The 21703-nt window shown below is 50.9% G+C and overlaps 2 protein-coding genes across 2 annotated transcripts in view; both read right to left on the bottom strand.

Annotated features, from left to right (window-relative positions):
• Nucleotides 1-20646, bottom strand: part of LOC122387091 (B-cell receptor CD22-like) — an 85102-nt gene extending 64456 nt beyond the window's left edge. The window contains exon 1 of the mRNA XM_043376928.1: nucleotides 20448-20646. The gene's annotated coding sequence lies outside the window, so the exon portion shown is untranslated. The remainder of the gene's footprint in view (nucleotides 1-20447) is intronic.
• Nucleotides 1326-7805, bottom strand: LOC122387090. Its single transcript, XM_043376927.1, has 2 exons — nucleotides 4859-7805; nucleotides 1326-2809 (listed from the first exon to the last, which is right to left on the bottom strand). The coding sequence occupies exons 1-2, from the start codon at nucleotides 7573-7575 to the stop codon at nucleotides 1543-1545; spliced, it is 3984 nt and encodes a 1327-aa protein (XP_043232862.1). The 5' UTR covers nucleotides 7576-7805; the 3' UTR covers nucleotides 1326-1542.
• Nucleotides 20647-21703: the final 1057 nt, after the last annotated feature.

The raw sequence follows: 21703 nt of genomic DNA, 5'->3' as shown, positions 1-21703 counted from the left end.
TCGGCCGGTCGACCGTCGCCCGCCGGAACCGGGGGCGTGTGGGCGATCGGTGCCTCAGCCGCCCACGGCCCTCTCCACATTACTGACACATCAGCCGCCGTGGAACTGACGTCGCCCCGAGTGACCCTGGCCGACTCATACCGGCGGCGAACGGTTCTGTCAGACGCATCAGGTGCGGTTGAGAAACTTTGATGGAAATGCAGCGGCACAACCTAGCCTGTGGTAGCTCCTGAAGTCTTCTTTGAACGGCAAATAGAAACGTTTGCTTTTGCTTTTGATTACCTTCCCAAGTTTCAGAAGATGTTAACTCAGGTTTGTAAGATACGCTCTTGGAAACGTTTAGTTGAAGTCTGGTAAGTGTGAGTCTATAGAATAACTGTTCTGAGAAAAACATAACCAGAGGGCTTATGTTACTTTCTTTGACCCAGAGCAATTGGATTGTATCAACAGTACGCTGAGGCGTATTGGATCTGTGTCGGATTTTATCAAATAAGGTAGCTTATACAACCTGAACTATTTATCATGTTTTCCTTTCACTTTTTCTAACCTACTTCAACAATAATAACGTGCTCGTCCTTCTAAGCAAAGAACTATAGACGCTACCTAACTATGTGCTAATTTAAAAGGCTAGACAAAGTTTTTTCCCAAAATTATTGACCAAAATTTAGAAACGCATCATTCAATCTCTTCGCAAGTATCCATCCCCACATTTCAAGTCGCCGGCCAGTCACCGCCCAGTCTCCGGTCCCCGGCGGGCGCTACCGTCTCTCCCCTCTCTCTCTCTCGCCTCTCCCTCTCTCCGGACATCCGTAGAACCCCCGGCGGAACTGTGACACAGCGGCGGAGACAGACGTGGACGTGTCGCCTTTCAGTGCCACGATTCAGCAGACAGGAACAGAGCGTCACGGACTCACGGCAGGGTGACAGAGGCGTCCGAACTGCGGTTCTGAGGGAGGGAGGGAAGGAGGGAGGGGGAGAGAGAGAGAGAGAGAGAGAGAGAGAGAGAGAGAGAGAGAGAGAGAGAGAGAGAGAGAGAGAGAGAGAGAGAGAGAGAGAGAGAGAGAGAGAGGAAAAGAAAGATAGAATATAGAAATGGAGGAAGAGGAAAATAGAATAAGAACGAAGGAGTGAAAGAGAAAGAAAGAAATATGAGACGACTTTGTCGCCCATCATTTTATCAACCCCCATACCCCCTGTTGCGAACGAATCGAATTCCGACCCGATCGACCGGTAAAGTTACGAATAAGCAAAATCCGAATAATACGAAAGTCGAATTAAACTTGTTCCGAATCGATCAATCTACGAGTCCGCCATCCGTCTCGTATATTGTCCGCCATTTGTCCTTCTAATTTCAACGAGTTCATTCACACGACAACAATAGCACCGACGAAATTCCGACTGCGTGAAAATATGCAAAATGGCGCGTGCCATAACACACTGGAGCCGCTACGGCGGCGACATCCTCCCCCCCAAGAGTGACCCGTCGTCACCCTTGGCACCATGCCCACCGATACACACACTGGGCAGAGCGCAGTTGCACCACTAATCACCATCATCATCACTCCCCTCGAGGAGACACACTTTGCTAGCAGGACGGCGGAGACGTCCTCTAGCGGTCACTATATCCACAGAACGGACACGACCATCGGGTCCAGGGTACACCTGAGCGACTCGAGCCAGCGGCCACAATCCCTTTGGCGTGTCGTCGCCGGCTAGCAGCACCAAGTCTCCGACGCGCAGGTTCCGAACGTCTGACGTCCATTTGGTGCGCTGAGCGAGGGTGGGGACGTATTCCCTGAGCCATCTTCGCCAGAACTGTGTGGCTATGGCTCGTGCTTGCCGCCAGTGACTCCTGACATTCATTCGTGATGAGTCACTGAGCTGAGACGGCAGGAGACACGCCGGTCTGCCGAGAAGGATGTGACTGGGAGTGAGCGCTTCAAAGTCACTGGCTTCTGAGCTGACGTGCGTCAAAGGTCGACTGTTGATGACTGCCTCTACTTCTGCGATAGCGGTCAGTAGAGCTTCTTCATGAACGATGAAGTTTCCAAGGACTACTCGGAGTGCTCGTTTCACGGTTGCCACCATTCGCTCCCAAATACCTCCCATATGGCATGCGTTGGGAGGATTGAAAAACCAGCGGATGTTGTCTTGGGCGAGCCGATCACTGATGCAGCCTTGATTTAAGTCGGTTAGAAGACGTAGGAGTTCAGCTTCCCCTCGGCGGAAGTTGGTTCCGTTATCCGAGTACACCGAAGCTGGCCTACCGCGACGAGCGACGAAACGCTGGAAGGCCATGAGGAACGATTCGGTGCTTAAAGATGTCGATAGTTCGAGGTGGACTGCTCTGGTAGACATACATGTCACCAGCAGACAGTATCGCTTCTCCGTCTTCCTGCCTACTTTGGTGAGTATCGGGCCGAAGTAATCGATGCCGACGTTGCAGAATGGGTGTGTCACAGCTAAGCGCGCTTTCGGAAGCGCAGCCATTCTTGGCGTTTGAGGCTGGGCTCGTCTTCGTCGACAGAGCGGGCAGGCTGACAGGATCTTCCGCACTGTCGCCCGTGCCCTGGGGATCCAGTACAGCTGTCTGGCTTCATTGATGACGTGTTCGGCGCCAGCGTGCAGAAGCTGGCTGTGGAAGTGCGTGACTACTAATCGAGTCACTTCACTGCTGCGAGACAGGATCACTGGATGGCGAGCCGTGGCTGGGAGCGGTGCGTTGAGGAGCCGACCACCGACCCGAATGACACCGTCTTCATCCAGCCAGGGTGAGAGTGCCAGCAGACTACTCTTGCTAGAGACCGATCTGCAGGGGTGTCGTTTTCCGAAAATGATTGGTAGTGCCCAAAGGCGGCGGCTGGCCATATATGACGGGGCTTACAAGGTAGGGTACCCCCAAATCTGCCTTTCTCATCGGATTTCGGCCACTTATTTTTCGTCCTGGTCATTGACAAGACTAACCGAAATCTAAAAAAAAAAACACAAAAAAACTTTGGAAATCTGGGTCCACACCGGACGCCATGCACAAAACGTGCAGTTATATAGGCAATACATAGTGTCGGAGGAATGCACGCCATTCTGAAAGAGGCCCACATCGACTTAAAAGGACGGCTGTGCTGAAAGGGGACAGGAACAGCTTTGAGGGCCAAAGCCGATTAAAAAAGACGGCTGCGGGGCCAGGAACGGTTTTGAAGACCCACGCCAATTGAAGGGTTCGACAACTAACGAGGACTGGAAACACAACGATAGTTAGAAAGACCTGCTTGCCAAAATAAAAGGATGACAGTACGAGGGGCGTTCAGAAAGCTACGGGCCCGACCATGAAGGAGCAGAGAGATACAGCATCGACTCATTAGACCAAAAAGTTCATTTATTCAAATAAACACCGTTAAGACAAACACATTTCGCGCAGCGCTTCGCGAGAGCCCTCAAGGCCTCGACCCCTCCCCCTGCCAGGCCGTGTTATGAAAAATGCCCAGGGCGAGGGTTAACGCTTGGTGCCTTTTCTGCACTAACTACTATGAAACGAATCACTGCTCTCTTCTGGGCGTCGCCCATCCTATCCGAAATGGCGAACTATGCTACGAATAGAAGCCCGAATCAATCACAGAAGAGACTTAACCCACGAGCCGCTGGGGGGGGCATAAAGTTGCCCCCCCCCTTTACGTTTTGTGGAATATCTCCGAAACCTGATGAGCTACGAACGTGAAACTTGGCATAGCTTCAAATAAATACCTAGGCAATGTTTGAAGAAAGTTTGGTGGTTGTAGCATCTAAGATGACGTCACAGTGACGTCATAAAGTTTTGTCGTTTTCCGATATGGACCGTTTCTGATGACGCTGAGCATGAAACTCAACTGTAAATGAACTAGACAGCACCTGCTGTCATCCTAAAACATCTAAGTACACTTCCATCTAGTTGCTAACCAAAAATTGGCCCTTTATATTCGGTCCCATATACCTGATGTATCGTGAGGAAACAGAGAGTCGCAAATCTATAATTTGACTTATGACGTCACTGTGACGTCATTTCAAATGGGATCGACACCAAATTTGGACACAACCTCGGCTAGGTATTCAGGAAGATGTGTGCAAAGTTTCGCTTCTCTATCTCTTCGCGTTGCGACGATATCGCCGCGGAAGTAAAGGGGGGGGGGCAACTATATGCCCCCCCCAGCGGCCGGCGGGTGGCGCGGAGGCCCAGCGGCCGCCGGGTTAATTAATGGCCACTTACTTAATTTGCGTAAGTGGACATCCCAATAACACATCATTTAACACACCGCCTTGCAGGCCAAAATTCCAACTCCTTCATTGTTCGGCCCGAAACTTTTTGAACGCCCCTCGTAGTTACGAGCTTCAGTTTTCGGGGTCTGATGCGGTAATGACCTGGCGTTGAACCCTGGGGAATCAGGCTGCATCACCCACTCAAATCAATATACCTATGGCCTATTCTGGAGCACCGCGGCACCTTCCGAAGTCGGTGTAGGGCCTCCAGCGGCTGGTGTGGAGACGGATCGGGATCTATTAGGGGCGGTCGCGTGGTATGCGGGACTCAGAGGCAGTTATGGACCTCTATAACCAATTGCGTTTTCGAGCCTCTTAAAATCCATTAAGGACCGGAGTCCTAGACACGTGAAACCTCATTGTCAGCTACATGCACCTACTGTGGCTAGAACCTTATTTATGTACTTGCATATGTGCTTATTTAATATTTGCTTATCTGTTTATTTTGATTTTTTATCAACTGATAAGTGACAAAAGATTGGTAGGGCTCAGCGAACATTGGTAGGGCCCAAATAAACATTGGTAAGGCTCGGGCCCTACCAGGCCTATACAAAACGACGCCCCTGCCGATCTGCCGTTCTTCAGGTCGATCAGTTCCTGATGATACTGATCATTTTGCATCTTGCGCAGAATAAGGTTTTCTGCATCGTTCAACTCTGTCACCGAGAGCGTGCCAGCACGGCGCCATTCTTGCTCTTCTTGAGAGCCGTGTCTGGCCACGAAGTTGCAGAGAAACCGCATCAGCCAGGCGACGGAGCGTTTGTAGCGAGTCCAGCTTGAGAATCTGCTGGGGTCAGGGAGAACAATCCCTGTGCTGAGATCAGTGGAGGTGAGATTCACGACCCTGACCTCGGGATCACCATCGTTTATGGCCTTTTGGCGAACCTCTGAAGGCCATTGATCCGGCGGCTGGCGAAGGAAGGCAGGTCCTTGAATCCAGCGGCTATCCGGTGTCAACTGAGAAGCCGGCAGACCCCGCGAGCAGTCGTCCGCCGGGTTTAGGTATCCTGGGACATGCCGCCACCGCGATGGTTCTGAGCCTTGGCGAATCTCCGCTATTCGGTTGGCGATGAACGTGTGGAAGCGCCTGCTTTCGTTGTTGATGTATTGGAGAACCACCATACTGTCGCTCCAAAAGTTGACTCCATCAATTGCGAGCTTCAGTTCTCTTCTGATGGCGTCTGCCAGTCGAACGGCTAGCACAGCCGCTTGAGTTTCAAGCCGAACGATAGTCATCTTCTTTAATGGAGCGACTCGAGTCTTGCTCATGACGAAAGAGACAGACACAGTGCCGTCAGCCGATGTCTCTCTGAGGTAGGCCACGGCCCCGAAGGCGAGCTCGAAAGCATCACAAAATATGTGAAGCTGCCGATCATGTGCAGGTGAGTCGCATGCTTTGAAGCTCCGAGGAACGATGAGTGCTTCTAGGCACGCCAATTCTCCTGTCCAACGAGTCCATTCCTCCGCCGTCGTTCCTGTGAGCTCACAGTCCCAGTCGAGTTTCAGTGCCCACAGCTTCTGCATCACGATTCTTGCGAGAAGAGTGAATGGAGAGGCGAATCCAAGTGGATCGTAGATGGAGGCAGCCATCTGAAGGATACCCCGTTTTGTAGGAGGCACAGTTCGGTGATGAACATGCAGCCTTAGCAGGTCAGTCTCTGCGTCCCACAGCAGACCGAGGACGCGTTCTGTCGGCAGCTGCACGGTCAGATCTGCCGCTGATGGTGTACGTTCGGACTCTGGCACAGCGGCGAGGACGTCACGAGAATTGCTGAGCCATTTGGTGAGTCTGAAGCCTCCTCGAGATACGAGTGCTGTCACTGCTGTGAGGCTAGAAATAGCCGAGTCGCTGTTTGGCTCCGAGCTGAGGAAGTCGTCCATATAGAAGTTGCAGAGGACCGCTTCTGTCGCCGCTCTGTCCGAGTCAGTGTCAGCCGCCATGTCATTGGCGGTCTTGCGAAGAGCATACGATGCCGAAGCCGGTGAGCACCGGGCTCCAAAGATAATACGGTCCATTTGGTACACATCAGGAGGCCGGGTGGTGTCCAAATCTCGCCAAAGAAAGCTGAGTGCCGGCTGATCGTCCTTCACTGCCGCCACCTGATGGTACATCTGTTCGATGTCGGCCGAAACGCCGACTTGCTGCTCCCTGAATCTCAGAAGAACGCCGGGAATCGTCTGAAGGAAGTCAGGGCCAGTGAGAAGCTGACTGTTCAGAGAGGTTCCTCTGTAGCTGGCTGCAGCATCGAATACCACACGGATCTTTCCTGGCTTGTTTTGGTTGACCACTGCATGGTGCGGCAGGAACCATCGTTTCTTGTCTGCTCTCTCGAGTTCTTCTGGGCAGAGCATTCGAGCGTATCCCTTGTCCAGATACTGTCGAAAGGTATCTTTGTATGCAGCTGCCGTCCCTGGTTGGCGGAGAAGTCTTTTTTCTGTGCTCTCAAGCCGATTCAGTGCTGCTGTGTAGTTGTCTGGCATGGAGACGTCGTCTGATCTCCACAGTAGACCGGTCTCGTACCTGTCCCCGCGCCATTTCGTCGTCTCAGCGAGCAGCTTCTCCGCGCGCCTATCTTCAGCTGATGAGGCGACGTTCTCGCTGAATTTGGTGCCGAAGGACTCGGTGGACCACCATTCCTTCACCAGAGAGTTCAACTCTTCTTCTCGAGTGTCAACTCGTGCCATGTGCATGACGTGACGAGCACCAGGCGAGACCAGCTGTGTGATGTTGCCGCTTAGACACCAACCAAAGGCTGTACGAACGGCCACTGGCTGGCCTGGCCTACCAACGCGTGCCTCGTGCTGCACTATTGCTTCAGTGACGTTAGCGCCTAACAGTAGTTCGATCGGCTTGTCACTAGTGTCTGGAATGTCGAGATCCGAGAGATGGAGCCACTCGTGTCGCCGACTCCAGTCGATTGTTTGCGGCTGCACGTTCAGCTTAGGAACGGAGTATACCTCTTGTACGGTAATATCCGCTCTTCCGTTTCCATCCGACATTGGCGATACCTGCAGTTCAAATCGGTGCACAGTTCTCTTCTCGCCGGCCCCTTCGACGTTGTTGAGTTGCAGCTCCTGGCGTTCTCCGATGATACCCAGGCGCTGCCTCAGCCGATCGGTGCAGAGAGAGGTTTGTGCTCCGGCGTCCAGTAGTGCGTGCGTGTCACTGCACTCGCCGTCTGGCCCGTACACACGCACTGGTACGACTTGAAGAAGTGTAGAAGTTCTGGTCGCATTTAGCGCGGCTCCGATCGTCCGATTAGTTGAGTGCTGCTCTGCTGGATCCATATGTTGTTGGGTTTGCTCGAGCGCGGCAGCCTGCTCCGTTCCACGACGCTCGAAAACACGCTGGCTGCCATGTAGTAACTGGTGGTGTCTGCCTCCACAGCCGGCAGAACTGCACTGTTGGACAGATGTGGACGGGCACCTTCTCGAGATGTGTCCCGTCTCCAAGCAGCGAAAACATCTGTCATTGTCAGCGATGTATCGAGCTCGTTCCGACACAGACTTTTGGGCAAATGCATTGCAGAGAGCCAAGTCGTGTCGGCGATTGCAGAGGGGGCACGCCGGCTGGGAGCCATGCTGATTGGCCACCGTGGCGAGAGCCGAACGCGCACTCGATCCATGCCTCTGACGCGACGCCGGCGGTCGGCGACTGTCTGCCGCTGAGCTGATGCCGCTGTTTCCTTCACGCTCAGACATTGAGCTGCTGAGCAATATCCGGACTTGTAGAGCTAGCCAGTCATCCAAATCCGACAGTGTGACTTGCCTTGGCTCCAGCTCTACTGCTCGTTTTCCCCACTCGTGACGGAGTTGAATCGGCAGTTTCACGACTGCTCGTCGCAAGTTCTCGCGGCTCGTGACGTCACCATGATAGCCGAGCGATTGGAGAGTCGTAACCGCGGAATGGAGACGAGCTTGGAACTTTTCTAGGGCTGCTGCGTCGAGGTGCTTCAGAGGCTGGCTCTCGAAAACAGCCCTCAGGTGTGCAAAAACGATATCGTCACTACTGCCGAATCGACTTTGGAGAGCTTGTAGCGCCTGCAGGTAGAGCTCGCCATCATATAGCATGCCTTCGATTGTTTTCTGCGCCAGACCAGTGACTGCCGACTGTAGATGAACGATTTTTTCTGCGTTTGACAGCCCTGGTTGCTTGTGAATCAGCGCCTCGAAAAGTCCAATCCACTTTGGCCACTCCAGAGGCTCACCCGAGAACTTCGGCAGTGCTATGCGCGGCACGCTGTGGAGCTCGGTGTGACGCGCTGTCGTCTCTCTCTGTTGAGCTGGTGAGGCCTCAGGACTGTTCAGCCTCCTGATCCAGTCTGCTGTTCTCAGGTTGCTGTCACCAACGTTCGCGCTTTCATTCTCAACTTCACAATCGGCAACAGCAGCTTCGTCTCTGATGTCATCAGTTCTATCCAGATTGACTGTCCCTGACTCAATGGCTTCTTGCCGCAGTCGAGCTTCAAGTTCTGCTGTTTCAGCCGTTTCTCTAGCCGCCTGAATCTTCAGGTTGAATTCCTTTTCGCACTGAAGTCGTTTTTCTTCCTGGCGACTCTTCAAGGCGGTCAGACGGGCCTGAATCACAGCCTCATGTGACTGAGCCACAGCTGCCGTCGAACGATGGGACGCTGCTGCACTAGCTTCAGAAGCGGCCTCGTCAGATCTCGATTGAAGGTAAGTCATTATCTTTTGAACCATACTGTTCCGCTGTGCTTCGATTTCAATCATGTATTCGTTTGCCTTCGATTTCTCTTCCCTGTCCGTCAATACCAGCAAGTATGACTCATTGGAGTCCGTCACTGTGTCCATTGCACGGTCAATATCACCGAGCAGCTCTTGGAGAATGGTACGACTGCCTCGAACTGCGATCAGATTCTCGGCTCGATTGCAGATGCGTGTCAACACACGACTTCTTGTTTGCTCGGATCCGCTTCAATCTTGCTGCTTCGGGTGATTGATCCATGTTGATTATTTGCTGATGTTGAGCAGCACGATCATTCAGAGCATACGTTGTTATGCTTAGAAGCCATGCAATGCGCGGAACGTTACGTTATCTGTGGCCATTACGTTAAGTGCGAACGATGCGAAACTCAAAAACGTAACTCAATTCACGATAATGACGTTAGAGCGAACGACGATATAACGCTCAAAGGCTACATTATTCGTGAACATTACGTTAGAGCGAACGAGACGACACACAAATTACGTAATCCGGCCCGGAGGACCAAAAAATGTTGCGAACGAATCGAATTCCGACCCGATCGACCGGTAAAGTTACGAATAAGCAAAATCCGAATAATACGAAAGTCGAATTAAACTTGTTCCGAATCGATCAATCTATATTGTCCGCCATTTGTCCTTCTAATTTCAACGAGTTCATTCACACGACAACAATAGCACCGACGAAATTCCGACTGCGTGAAAATATGCAAAATGGCGCGTGCCATAACACACTGGAGCCGCTACGGCGGCGACACCCCCTTCCTATCACCTGCTGGTCACAGCTAGCCGTGCTCAGGCCTCAGTGCCATTTAACCCTTACCCGCCCCTCGCCTCCTTCTGCTCCCCCCCCCCTCCACTACCGCAGCGGGTCGCCACAAACCACTGCCGACCATTTCCGCTGCGCTGGTATTAAACAATAATCGACTCTCTGCACGGTTCGGTAATTGCATCGATAATCACCGCAGTGGTGTCTGTTGCACAGTTGCAGCCCGCCTTTATAGGTTCCGCTGATGAATTATCGATGCCAGCACTAATGGGCTGTGTGTGGTTGGGCTATCGTCGGAAGATGTTCGCACAAAATTGGCTTCTAATGAGTAAAACGAGTTGCGTATCGTGATTAAAACAGGAAAACTATCTCAAAGGCTCTTCAAGTTGACTGAATCATTGTGTTTTATAGTAATTTCAATCGCCCCGTCCTTTTTTACATCATAATTTATTGGTACCTACCGAGGTATACCCCAGCCAACTATAGGAGATGCATCCATCGCATAAATCAAGACACCATTATCTCATGGAATTATGAATGAGACATGGATTATTCCCTTAAACCATAGTATCAATCACCCACCGGTAATCCTGAAAGTAAACAGTACAGTAAACACGCATGCACACTGCACACGTTTCATAAATCCCTGACATAAGCAATCGGTTTGCATTAAAACGGTAAAGAATCTGTCATCAACATAAATTTATGTCACCTTAGCATACGGTTTCAAACATTTATTTGATCACGGTAATTTGTCATCAGTACCTACACCGACATGATATACCATGATAAGTGGGCAAATATATTGTTAAGACTAGGTTAACTTTGGCGTCTTTCAGAAGAGCCCAGGAAGGGGCCAGGGGTCGAGGCCAGCCAATGCCAAAACACCGAACGTATAGCTCCGCCCGGACTCACTTAGCAACCTTAACGCTAATGGTCATTTCACGATGGAACCGTGCAAATTATATTAGCGGGAAGTTGCGCCCTAGTCACCTCCCACCTCCGCCAGCACAGGTCGTGCCTCAACACGGAACAGGCCGTGCCACCTAGGTGCGCCGGGGAGAACTACAGGTCGCATAGTGCCACCAGATGTCGCGCACACATGATAGGCGCAGATATATAGATTTTAGGTCGTGGGTGATATATTGTAACAGCGTTGATTTCTACCATGCATGTATTTTAGCAACTCACAGCGTGGGCGCAGGCACTGGAAACACAACGGCTACCACAACTGCACGTAAGTATGTCCGACATACGACTTATGTTTGGACTCGAGGCAACGCAGCCCAAGCGGCCTTTTCCGTTAGGACGCCGAGCGACGGAGTGCGCGCAGCAATTTTTTTTTTGTCTCCCTCTGTTCTTTCTGGGGCGTCTTTCAGAAGAGCCCAGGAAGGGGCCAGGGGTCGAGGCCAGCCGTAAACACTGCCACTGCATGAGAAGTACTGGTGTCCTCAGAAATTAAACGTCATGCCGCTGGTCAGTGCTCAAGAAGGAGCTGCTGGGACAGGGCCAGCGGGGACATGTCATTAGTAGCGACGTAATGACATGGTAGTTGACAGTGAGTTGTAAGCTGGGGCAAGCCAACGGACATGCCATTGGCAGCGACGTAATGGCGTGGTAGTTGACAGTAAGTTGTATGCTGGGCAAGCCAGCGGACATGTCATTAGTAGCGACGTAATGACATGGTAGTTGACATAGAGTTATGTGCTGGGGGCAGGGGCCAGCTGACATGTCATGGTAGGGACATAGTGACATGGTAGGTGACAGTGAGTGGTATGCTGGGGCAAGCCAGCGGACGTGTCATTAGTAGCGACGTAATGACATGGTAGGTGACAGTGAGTGGTATGCTGGGGCAAGCCAGCGGACGTGTCATTAGTAGCGACGTAATGACATGGTAGGTGACAGTGAGTGGGATGCTGGGGCAAGCCAGCGGACGTGTCATTAGTAGCGACGTAATGACATGGTAGGTGACAGTGATTAGTATGCTGGGGCAAGCCAGCGGACGTGTCATTAGTAGCGACGTAATGACATGGTAGGTGACAGTGAGTGGTATGCTGGGGCAGGCCAGCAGACATGTCATTAGTAGCGACGTAATGACATGGTAGTTGACAGTGAGTTGTAAGCTGGGGCAGGCCAGCGGACAAACTTGACCGTCCTCCGCACCGGGGGGCGGCCGGGTGACTCAACCGGCGTGGCGTCAGCTCAAGGCCGCGACGGGCCTGCGGCCGGCGGTCGGACGGCCGTTGATCCGGGGTGTCGTCTTGCACCGGTCTGCAGCGGGCCGACTGGGTGTCAGGTCACTGCTGGCATTGGCCACACTGTGGAAGCACGAAAGCCGGCTGCTATGCTGCATTGATGATCTAGTGGTGACGTAGCATGACAGCCCAGGTAAATAGGCAGGCCAGTCAGGCATGGCCATGGGTGGAGAAAAGGGGGTTTGAGGGTGCACGAGCACCCACTCATATCGCAAAGCACCCCCACAAACAATGCAAAACCAACATTGCAGCTTGTTAACCAAAGTATCAAACAGAAAAGCACCCCCTGGGATTTAGGCAAATCTCCACCCCTGGGTATGGCCGGCTTTGTCGGGCATGCCCTCGGGATGGCGTGCCAGTGTGCGGTTAGGGCATTGTTTAGTGCGAACCTATGACACTGGTGCATGTAACCGAGCAAGATTGTGAAGGTGGCGCTGGCATGGCATGACATGCCAGTGGGCAGGGCATAGTTCAGGGCCAAGCTACAAGCTGGTGTATGTGACCGCCCGGAGGGCCAACTGAGTATCTGAGACGGGCGGCCACATTAGTATGGGGCGAAGGGTAGTAACAGAACAAAAGTGCCAACTGCCACTGTTCAAGCAACTTGGCAGACTAATTGGCTGACGAAAATTAGACCGCCGGTTAGAGGGGCGCGCCATGATTGCCTCGTGCGAAGGGCCCGCGCGTAACTAACAGGCCGGATAGCTGGTAACTCACCGGTGTTCCTTCTTGGTCGACCCATGGTGGCGGTAGCCGCCGCTAAAGCTATCACTCTACTCTCCGCGGGTTTCAACCGGTAAACAAAACAAAAATTGCTGCGCGCACTCCGTCGCTCGGCGTCCTAACGGAAAAGGCCGCTTGGGCTGCGTTGCCTCGAGTCCAAACATAAGTCGTATGTCGGACATACTTACGTGCAGTTGTGGTAGCCGTTGTGTTTCCAGTGCCTGCGCCCACGCTGTGAGTTGCTAAAATACATGCATGGTAGAAATCAACGCTGTTACAATATATCACCCACGATCTAAAATCTATATATCTGCGCCTATCATGTGTGCGCGACATCTGGTGGCACTATGCGACCTGTAGTTCTCCCCGGCGCACCTAGCTGGCACGGCCTGTTCCGTGTTGAGGCACGACCTGTGCTGGCGGAGGTGGGAGGTGACTAGGGCGCAACTTCCCGCTAATATAATTTGCACGGTTCCATCGTGAAATGACCATTAGTCTTTGGTACTGCCGCAGGGAGTGACAGTCACTCCTGCACCAACTGAGCAAATCGATATCCCCTCCTGCGTAAACAGCTTCTATCGATATACGGGACACAAATTTAAAATTGTCGCATTCAAATATTTTTCATGGCTTTCAACGAGTCGCCAACTCTTTGTGTGGTTACACTCAGAGGCACGGAATATTTTTTCCAGCATCGAAAAACATCAAGTATAGACCAAAGTCGTTTTTCTTATAAATAAACAGGCTGCACATAATTGCTATGCATAATTCAATTTGTTTAGTTACTGCTGTTTTTAGAAATGTGTTCTCTTTTTCCAAATGATCACACACAATTTTTATACATATTTCTGTTGAATTTTCAATGACATATTTAACACGCGCAGTGGAAGGGTTGCGAGTACTACGCCCAGTGGAAGGGGGGGGCGGATGTCGCCCCCCCTAAGATCTCAGCTCCCAGTGAAGCTAGAAAGACGAAATTTGGAGGGTAGGTGGGGGCTATGGGGAACTCTGTTGTGTGTGAATTTCATGACCCTAGGTCAATATCTTCAAGGTCAAATGAGGTCAAATTTGGTCAAATCTGCCATATAAGCGACTTTTTTGCGTTTACACGCCGATAACTCAAAAAGTTACCGGCCGATTTTTTTAAATCTTTCACTATACGAAAGAACAAACATTTGTGAGTATGTATGGTGAATTTCTAGATAATCCAACAATAAATATGGCAGTTAGAAGCCTGCTAAGGGTAAGATGTCGCCGGCTGAAGCGGCGTCGGCCGACGCGGGAAACGCGGCAATCACAATTTTGTGTTTACACACTCATAACTCAAGTTGTTACCGGCCGATTTTCAAAATTCTTTAACCATATGATTGCTTGTACATTTCTCAGTCTTCTCACCGAATTTGACGCGAATCTAATATAATTAGCGGTAAGGAGCGCGATGTAAAGACGGAATCGTCCCGCCCCGGCACAGTCTACAATTCAGGCGGCGCGTAACGGCTAGCGCCGGCCGCCGCGCCGCCGCGGCGGCAGGATGTTTGACTTTACACCGCTATTACTAGAAAAGTTGTGAACCGATTTTCTTACTTCTTGCACGAGAAGATCCGCAATTCAATTTTGGACAGGTAGCCGAAATTTCACATTGATATTATGCTTGCGACGCGAGTTACTGGCGAAAAACAGGAGGGGTGGGCGAAATCCGCCCCCCCCTTCCACTGCGCGTGTTAACAAAAGCAATGTTAAGCATCGCATCTCGATTCACCCTTGTTTTGTGCCCTGTCTTGTTACCGACCGTTTTAGTTGTAAAGTTTGTTGTATTATCTATCATTGACACCACACCTTCAGTACATCTGCATTACGCTTATTACATAAAATTCAAGGCATAAGAGGTAATGCTCATGACTGCATTTACGTAATTAGAATAAAAATAAGCCTCGAGCAGCAGAAATATGAATCGTCCATGAAATGCTTTCGTGAGCATTGCATGGCCTAGAGGAAGCCCTATATCAAGCTAAATATATGATATGTCACCAATGACAGTCCTTATCAGAGAAAACGTCTCTAAGTCGTCCGAATTAGCGTCACATTTAGTGACGGCTGCTTCTTGCGCGTGACACGCCTTGTCCATGCATTGCATCTTACTGCCACGCATTATAGTTATCCGGATAAACGCCGGAAGGAACTCATTACGTTAATGAGAGACATGCATGTCGCTAACCATTCCGAGGCGGAAAGAGTGGGAGGACTCCTGCCGTGACCATGAAGTACACTGCGGAGAGGGAGAGAGAGAGAGAGAGAGAGAGAGAGAGAGAGAGAGAGAGAGAGAGAGAGAGAGAGAGAGAGAGAGAGAGAGAGAGAGAGAGAGAGAGAGAGAGTGAGAGAGAGAGAGAGCGAGAGACAGAGACAGAGACAGAGAAGAGACAGAGAGATAGAGAGACAGAGAGACAAAGAGACAGAGAGACAGAGAGACAGAGAGACAGAGAGGCAGAGAGATAGAGAGACAGAGAGACAGAGAGACAGAGAAACAGAGAGACAGAGACAGACAGACAGACAGACAGACAGATAGACAGAGACAGAGACATATGATTTTCCTATTACTCACCTTGGGTTACTTGAAAGGTAATTTGGAATTATTTAGCCTATTTATAGAAAGTAAATGCGTACATGTGCATTCAGTCATGCACAAAGCATGTCAGTGCGTAGCTGTGGGTTAAAAATGATATAACATAGGAGCGTGGTACCTTTATTTTCGTACAGAGCAGCTATGAGCTATGGAAAACTATATGAAGTAGTTTGGATTCAGGCCATACGAGTGATTAACTCGAAATCAGTATTTCACCTGAGCTTCGAAGGTTAGATACATGCTTTTGAATTTCTTATTTCGATGAAAAAAAAGACTTTGTCTCATGTATATGGAGCAGCACACTAATTTTTAATGCAAAGCCCATGCCAAATTAGGTGAGAAACGCAAAGAGGATTTGCTTCAACCTCATCACCCGTCACCCAATTAGCCTAACAAATCAGCCTTCTGCTAACTCGGGCTCGAGTTGACGCCACGCAGCCACTGCGGAGCCGTCAAGCATCAGTAATTTTACCATCACGATAATTTGAGCGGCATCGATCATTTGAAACCCTCTTCCGCTAATCAGTCCTCTCCAATCAGCATTTTTCGCTGAAAATGATGTGGGCAGTGTCAGCCGCACCACATATCTTGGCCCACTCGAACTCACCGGTCATGTCATTTGTGTTAACGAGCCAACAGAGACGGCCCGGGCGGGGAGGCAATCACGGACCCCACCAGCGGACCCTACTAGCCACTCTAATCAGATTACTTCGCACTGGGCGCCGGCCGGCGGACATTTAGCCGGTGCGCGGCCGGTCCGGCAGCGATCGCGACTGAATCTAGTTTGCATGAGGCTGTTAACGAACAGGCTGCCGGCTGCGACATAATAGTCGACAGGCTGTGTGTCGAGCGGATGGTAGAGAGAGGCCTCACGAGCGGCCTCGGCCTCTCGTGAGGCCTCGGCCTCACGAGAGCAGGCCGAGAGCAGGCCGTGAGCAAGATTGCCCGACAGGAGACAGAGAGAGAGAGAGAGAGAGAGAGAGAGAGAGAGAGAGAGAGAGAGAGAGAGAGAGAGAGAGAGAGAGAGAGAGAGAGAGAGAGAGAGAGAGAGGAGGGAAAAAAAACTAAAAAAACATAAATGTCAGACAATGCATGGATCCGAGTGATGGATCTGTGATCTCAATGGATCTCGGAGCAAACTGCAAGCTAGGATCTATGATCCCACCGGATCCTGCGCGAAAAAATATCCTGGATCTACAATCTCATGGGATCTGATGACAAAACAAGAACGTGGATCTATGATATGAGTGGATACCGCCATGCACAACATTTGAAACTAGGTTTCCAAAAAATAAATGAGGATCTATTTTCTCAATGGATCTCAAACAAAAATTTAGACCTAAATCTATAATCCTTACGGATCTCCCGATAAAATAAATGGTTGGATGTATGATCCCTTGCGATCAGAGACCAGGATCCGTAGGATCAGATCCCAAATCCATTTTCCCGGATCCATGCACATGTCTGATAAATGCAGGGAGGCTGGAGCCTTATAAACAGACAAATAAGCACATGAAGACACCAATAGATACAGACACAGACAGGCAGGCACAAAAAACCTACAATAAGTGCTAAGCAAGCGGAGGCAGACAGGTGAAAAGCACATACAGGGTGATCGAAAAAAAGTGTCACCCCTAATTTAAAAGCCATATAACTCGCGATTGGTTGGTCGTACGACTTTGCGCCAGGCAGCATTGGAAAGAGCATACAATTTCCTTTCGAATTGATGTAAATATGCATGGTTTATGCCGCAAACGAAGATGTAGCTATTCAAAAAGTATGTTAAGGACGCAATTTGGCGTGTTCAAAAGCGTGGCCTCCAAAAAGTCCTGACCTAAAACCCGATGGACTTTTTCGTATGGGGAGAACTGCAGAGGCTCGTGTACCGCGGCGTGAAGATCCGTGATCTAGACCACCTGAGAGAGCAGCTGCAGGTGTGTTGGGCTAAGATCTCCCAGCGTCAGGTGATAAAGGCGATCGAGGCCTTCCCAAAACGCCTGGAGGCGTGCATCGCCTGCGGTGGCGGTCAGTTCGAGCACCGACTCGACTTCGAGTGAAGACGAGTCTAAGGTCAGCTGAGAAACAATCTGCAGTGAACAACATACACTCCATGTGTAATGTGTAAGGTGTATGTCATGTTGAGTTACGATACTCATTGTTCTCGTTCAGCGGTGTCCGATCCCGTTCGGTGAATTTCGTTTCACGCGAAAGCCGCACATTGACTGGTTTTTGAGCCCATGGGGACATGATTTGGAATAGAAAACAATCATGAATACATTCAATTGAAAAGAAATTGCCTGCTCTTTCCGATGCTGCCTGGCGCGAAGTAATCCGACCTACCAGTCGCGAGTTATGTAGATTTTAAGTTAGGGGTGACACTTTTTTTCGATCACCCTGTACAGGGTGTCCGGAAAGTCCTGGCGCTTCTATTGGACGTCGTCTAATGCGTGCTGTGATTATTGGACATTCAACTAATCACCACAGACATTACCCCTTGTTGGCCACTTAGCCAGGGGTCGTGTTAATATGACCTTGAAATCGTTTTTAGTGATGGGTGGATGGGCGAAGATGCGCCTTGTCGCGGAATGCCTGCGCGCGGCGGCCGGGTGGGGCTTGAACGAGGTGCGAGTTACAACGCGATGCGGCGGTTTTTGGCGCATGGTTGAGCAGGTGAAGGCTTATTCCGACTCCAGAATTCCTTTAGAAATATCCCCCAGACCGGTACGACCGCGCTATGTTAAAACTGCCGAGAATTTAGCAGCATTTCCGCGGCAATCGAAGAAAATCCAGAGGTGTGATGGACAAAAATGTTCCATATCTTCGTCAATGTTAGATAAATGAAAACGCAGGCTGGTCCACGAGGAAATCCTGAACAGGCATATCAACCCGAGGGTCAAGGTGACTTGCCCTAAGGGTTACTTCGCATTTCACTTTTCGACAGCACGCAGCGTCCTCCAACAATGCCGCTATCGCCCAAGCCATACCTACTGACGGAGGAGCTCGGCGGGCCAGATCACTTTGGCGAAATGAGATTAGGCCGCCTCATTCGCCTAACCTTAACCCGCTTGACTAAGGCGTGCCCGCGTTTTTTAGAATAAGCTCTGGGCCACCTGTCATCCCAACCTGGAGTCGCTGAATACTCGCTACATGGCAGCATGGGAGGACTTGGAAATGTCATACATCGTCAAAACACGCAGGTGCTTCCGCCCTTGCGTCGAGGCTGTCGTCGGTGCCGACGATGGTTATATTGAATGAGCACTTAGCGGAAGTATATGGCTTGGTGTCCCTGATAATTGTTTTGATCTTTTGTTGAGTATCTATCAACCAGAGGCATTTGTTTTCAAAAATGTTGGAAAGCGCCAGGACTTTCCGGACACCCTGTATATTGCTTGCATGTACTGTTTTGGCCTTTATAATTGAATAGCGCCACGTTCCATTGCGAACCCGATGTCTGACGCCCCCGGAAGCCTGCAGAGCTTGTGATTAATGTGCATAGTACATTCTCAGCATGATCTACCTATCGATTATTGGCAGCTGTTAAAGATTGGGTAATCATGGAATCGGAAGGCTAGAAATCTTAGTGAGTGGCGTTTCCGACAGTGCCCTGAAATATCAATGGTGAGCATTAGATCTATCAGTTCTATTTCAAGCTTTGATGTCTGCTGTTATAAACATATCTAAAAAAGAAGAAATAGTTTAGAATCGGTTATTATTATAATCCATACGGCCATGGGCTACTGCTGCATGTTCCTGACAATCATTGGCGCATGCCAACCGATCCTGTTTTCGCAATGCATATTCATCACTAGCGGCAAGGAGCGCGTGGCCGGCGAATGAGTGGCGGCAGGGCGCAGATCAATAGGCGAACACCTCTGAATGACCCCTGCAGGCACGGTCACACTGTGTCTAGGTCGCCCCCCCCCCGCCCCCGAGTCGGTCCGTGGGGGGAGCCGGTAGCGACGCTTACACGTGACGGGCGCAGGTCACGCCAGCCATCCAATACAGCGAGTAGCGATCGAGCCTGACTGCCTCCCGAGGCGAACACAGGGGGCTGAAGGCTGCTGGATTATTAATTTCATCAGAAAGTGTGCAATTATTCGCGGTAAGTAACCAGTGAAATTCTTTCAGTTGACGCCAAGTGACACAATAGATCTAAAAGAAGTAATATCAGCTAATATTCCGCAGGAACTGCATCACTCCCTTCCCTGGCAACTTGAAAGCCTTCGCTTGCCCGTCCTACCCAAGAAGATCATTACCACTCGTTTCACTACCACCTTCTAGCAGTATATATGATCCCGCCCCAGTCTGACCTTTAGTTCGCACCCATAGCCGCTCATGCCTGTCCATTTCCGGCGACCATTATCCTTTTCCTACCACTCGACACTACAACTGTGGAGCCTTATAGGGTCGGGGCTGGGAGACGTCACAGCCTGGGCCGGGAGGGGGCGGGCCAGGACGATTCCGGACGCTATTTCAATCACCTGACCGCGCCACTGACCAGCCGGACGATTTATGGGAAATCGAACCTCAGTGACGGGCGTGGCCGTCTCTGCGGTTATGGGCGCCGCCCCACCATCAAACCGGCCCAATCATTTGCTATCGATGAAAACGCCCGGTTTATGATGCGAGCGATTTCTAATTGAAATCAGTGCTACGTCGGGTGGCATGCATGTCGAAAAACTATTTAATGTTATGTGTACGATGAGGTGATCAGTATTAGTGAAAGCCTTCCTCTTTTGAACTATGGGGTTTCTAGCCAGATCAAAGACCATCTGCTTGACGTAATATGGCATCTTTTACTATGGCGGCAAATGAGAGACCCGTTAAGAAAATATTCATATCCGAAAGTAGGAATGGTGATCTCGTATGATATAGCTAGACGTGAAAGCCTGTTATTTTTCCGATTAATAAATTGCCACAGAAATACTGTGGGCTTTTCTGTCATTATTTCAGCCACATAGCCCCATGAAGCACAAGTCCATCGTTCCCGGCAGCACCCATCTGAGACGCAGCCCATCGACCCCAACATCAGACTGGCGCCAGCAGTAAGCGCCAGTGACGGATGACTTACCGATGACGCCGAGGCGGACGTCGCCAGTGACGGTCGGTATCCGCCGGAAGTCGATTCGGCACCGGAAGCGGCCCTGGTCGGCGGGCCGCACGTCGTGCAGGATCAGCTGGTTCTCTTCGGGTCGGTAGGTAGCGCGCGCCTCCCCGAGCACGCCGTGGTCCGACCAGTGCAGTGGGGGCCGGCCGTCCCGGCTGTCGAAACTGGAACATGGAGGGAGGGTCAGTGGTTAGAGAGAGGGAGAGAGAGATAGAGGGAGAGAGAGAGTGAGAGAGAAAGAGAGGGGAGGAGGGAGGGAGGGGGAGAGGGGGAGAGAGAGAGAGAGAGAGAGAGAGAGAGAGAGAGAGAGAGAGAGAGAGGAGAGAGAGAGAGAGAGAGAGAGAGAGAGAGAGAGAGGAGAGAGAGAGAGAGAGAGAGAGAGAGAGAGAGAGAGAGAGAGAGAGAGAGAAAGGTAGGAAGAGGGAGAGAGCGAAATCCGATCATATATTTCTTTACAACAGCAGACCAATGCTCATTTAAAGTGTTTTAAACCGCATTCCGGACGGGCCTCCAGGCTCTGTAAACACGCGTAACAAGGCGAATTCGAAAGTCCGAAGCTCAATCCTGATTGAAATTCACAGCGGCATTCAAAACCAGATGGCAAACTACTTCGCCGTTCTGGGAAGAAAACACGGCACTCAGATGAACTTCGGTCGAGTAAGGAGCACGCCAAAGTTTGAATTAGATGTTTCCTGACTGGCCCTCCTCTTTGTACGTCTTTGAATAACAAGCTCAGTTAAAATGGCCGGGCTGGCTCGGGGAACTTTGGTTTACGATATCACAGCGCTTTTTGCGTCTCAATTGGCGTAGTGTATGGGCGTGTAACGTAATACCTACCCGCGGGCTACGGCCTCCGCTGAACTTCAGTTGCCCGTCTGCTATCGACTCGGCCAGGTTTATGGACCAGGCGCGGGCTACGGGATTTGGTAACTCTATGACGTCATTTCAGCATTTCAGAGGATGCTGGACGCTCGATTCCATGAAAAGGCTTTGAATTACCGACGAGAGACATGCCAGTCGACCTCGAGCCATTGAGTTGGAGTGATGCCAGCAGCTGAGCTTCCAATGAGCTTGGTCGGGCAAAACTTGTACCGCGCTCAGCGTTCACCAGCACGTGAGATATTGTGCTTTGAACGAGGCCAGAGCTATGGCCGGCCTTGCACAGCCTCGTTTAGTGCTGTCACCTCTTGCGAAGCCCCGTGTAGTGTCAGCTGTAAGCT

This window comes from Amphibalanus amphitrite, unplaced genomic scaffold (assembly GCF_019059575.1).
Source record: "Amphibalanus amphitrite isolate SeventyFive unplaced genomic scaffold, NRLGWU_Aamphi_draft 000273F_arrow, whole genome shotgun sequence".
Lineage (NCBI taxonomy): Eukaryota > Metazoa > Arthropoda > Thecostraca > Balanomorpha > Balanidae > Amphibalanus > Amphibalanus amphitrite.
Note: the sequence above shows the minus strand (reverse complement) of the source record. Positions and strands in the feature narration are given on the sequence as shown.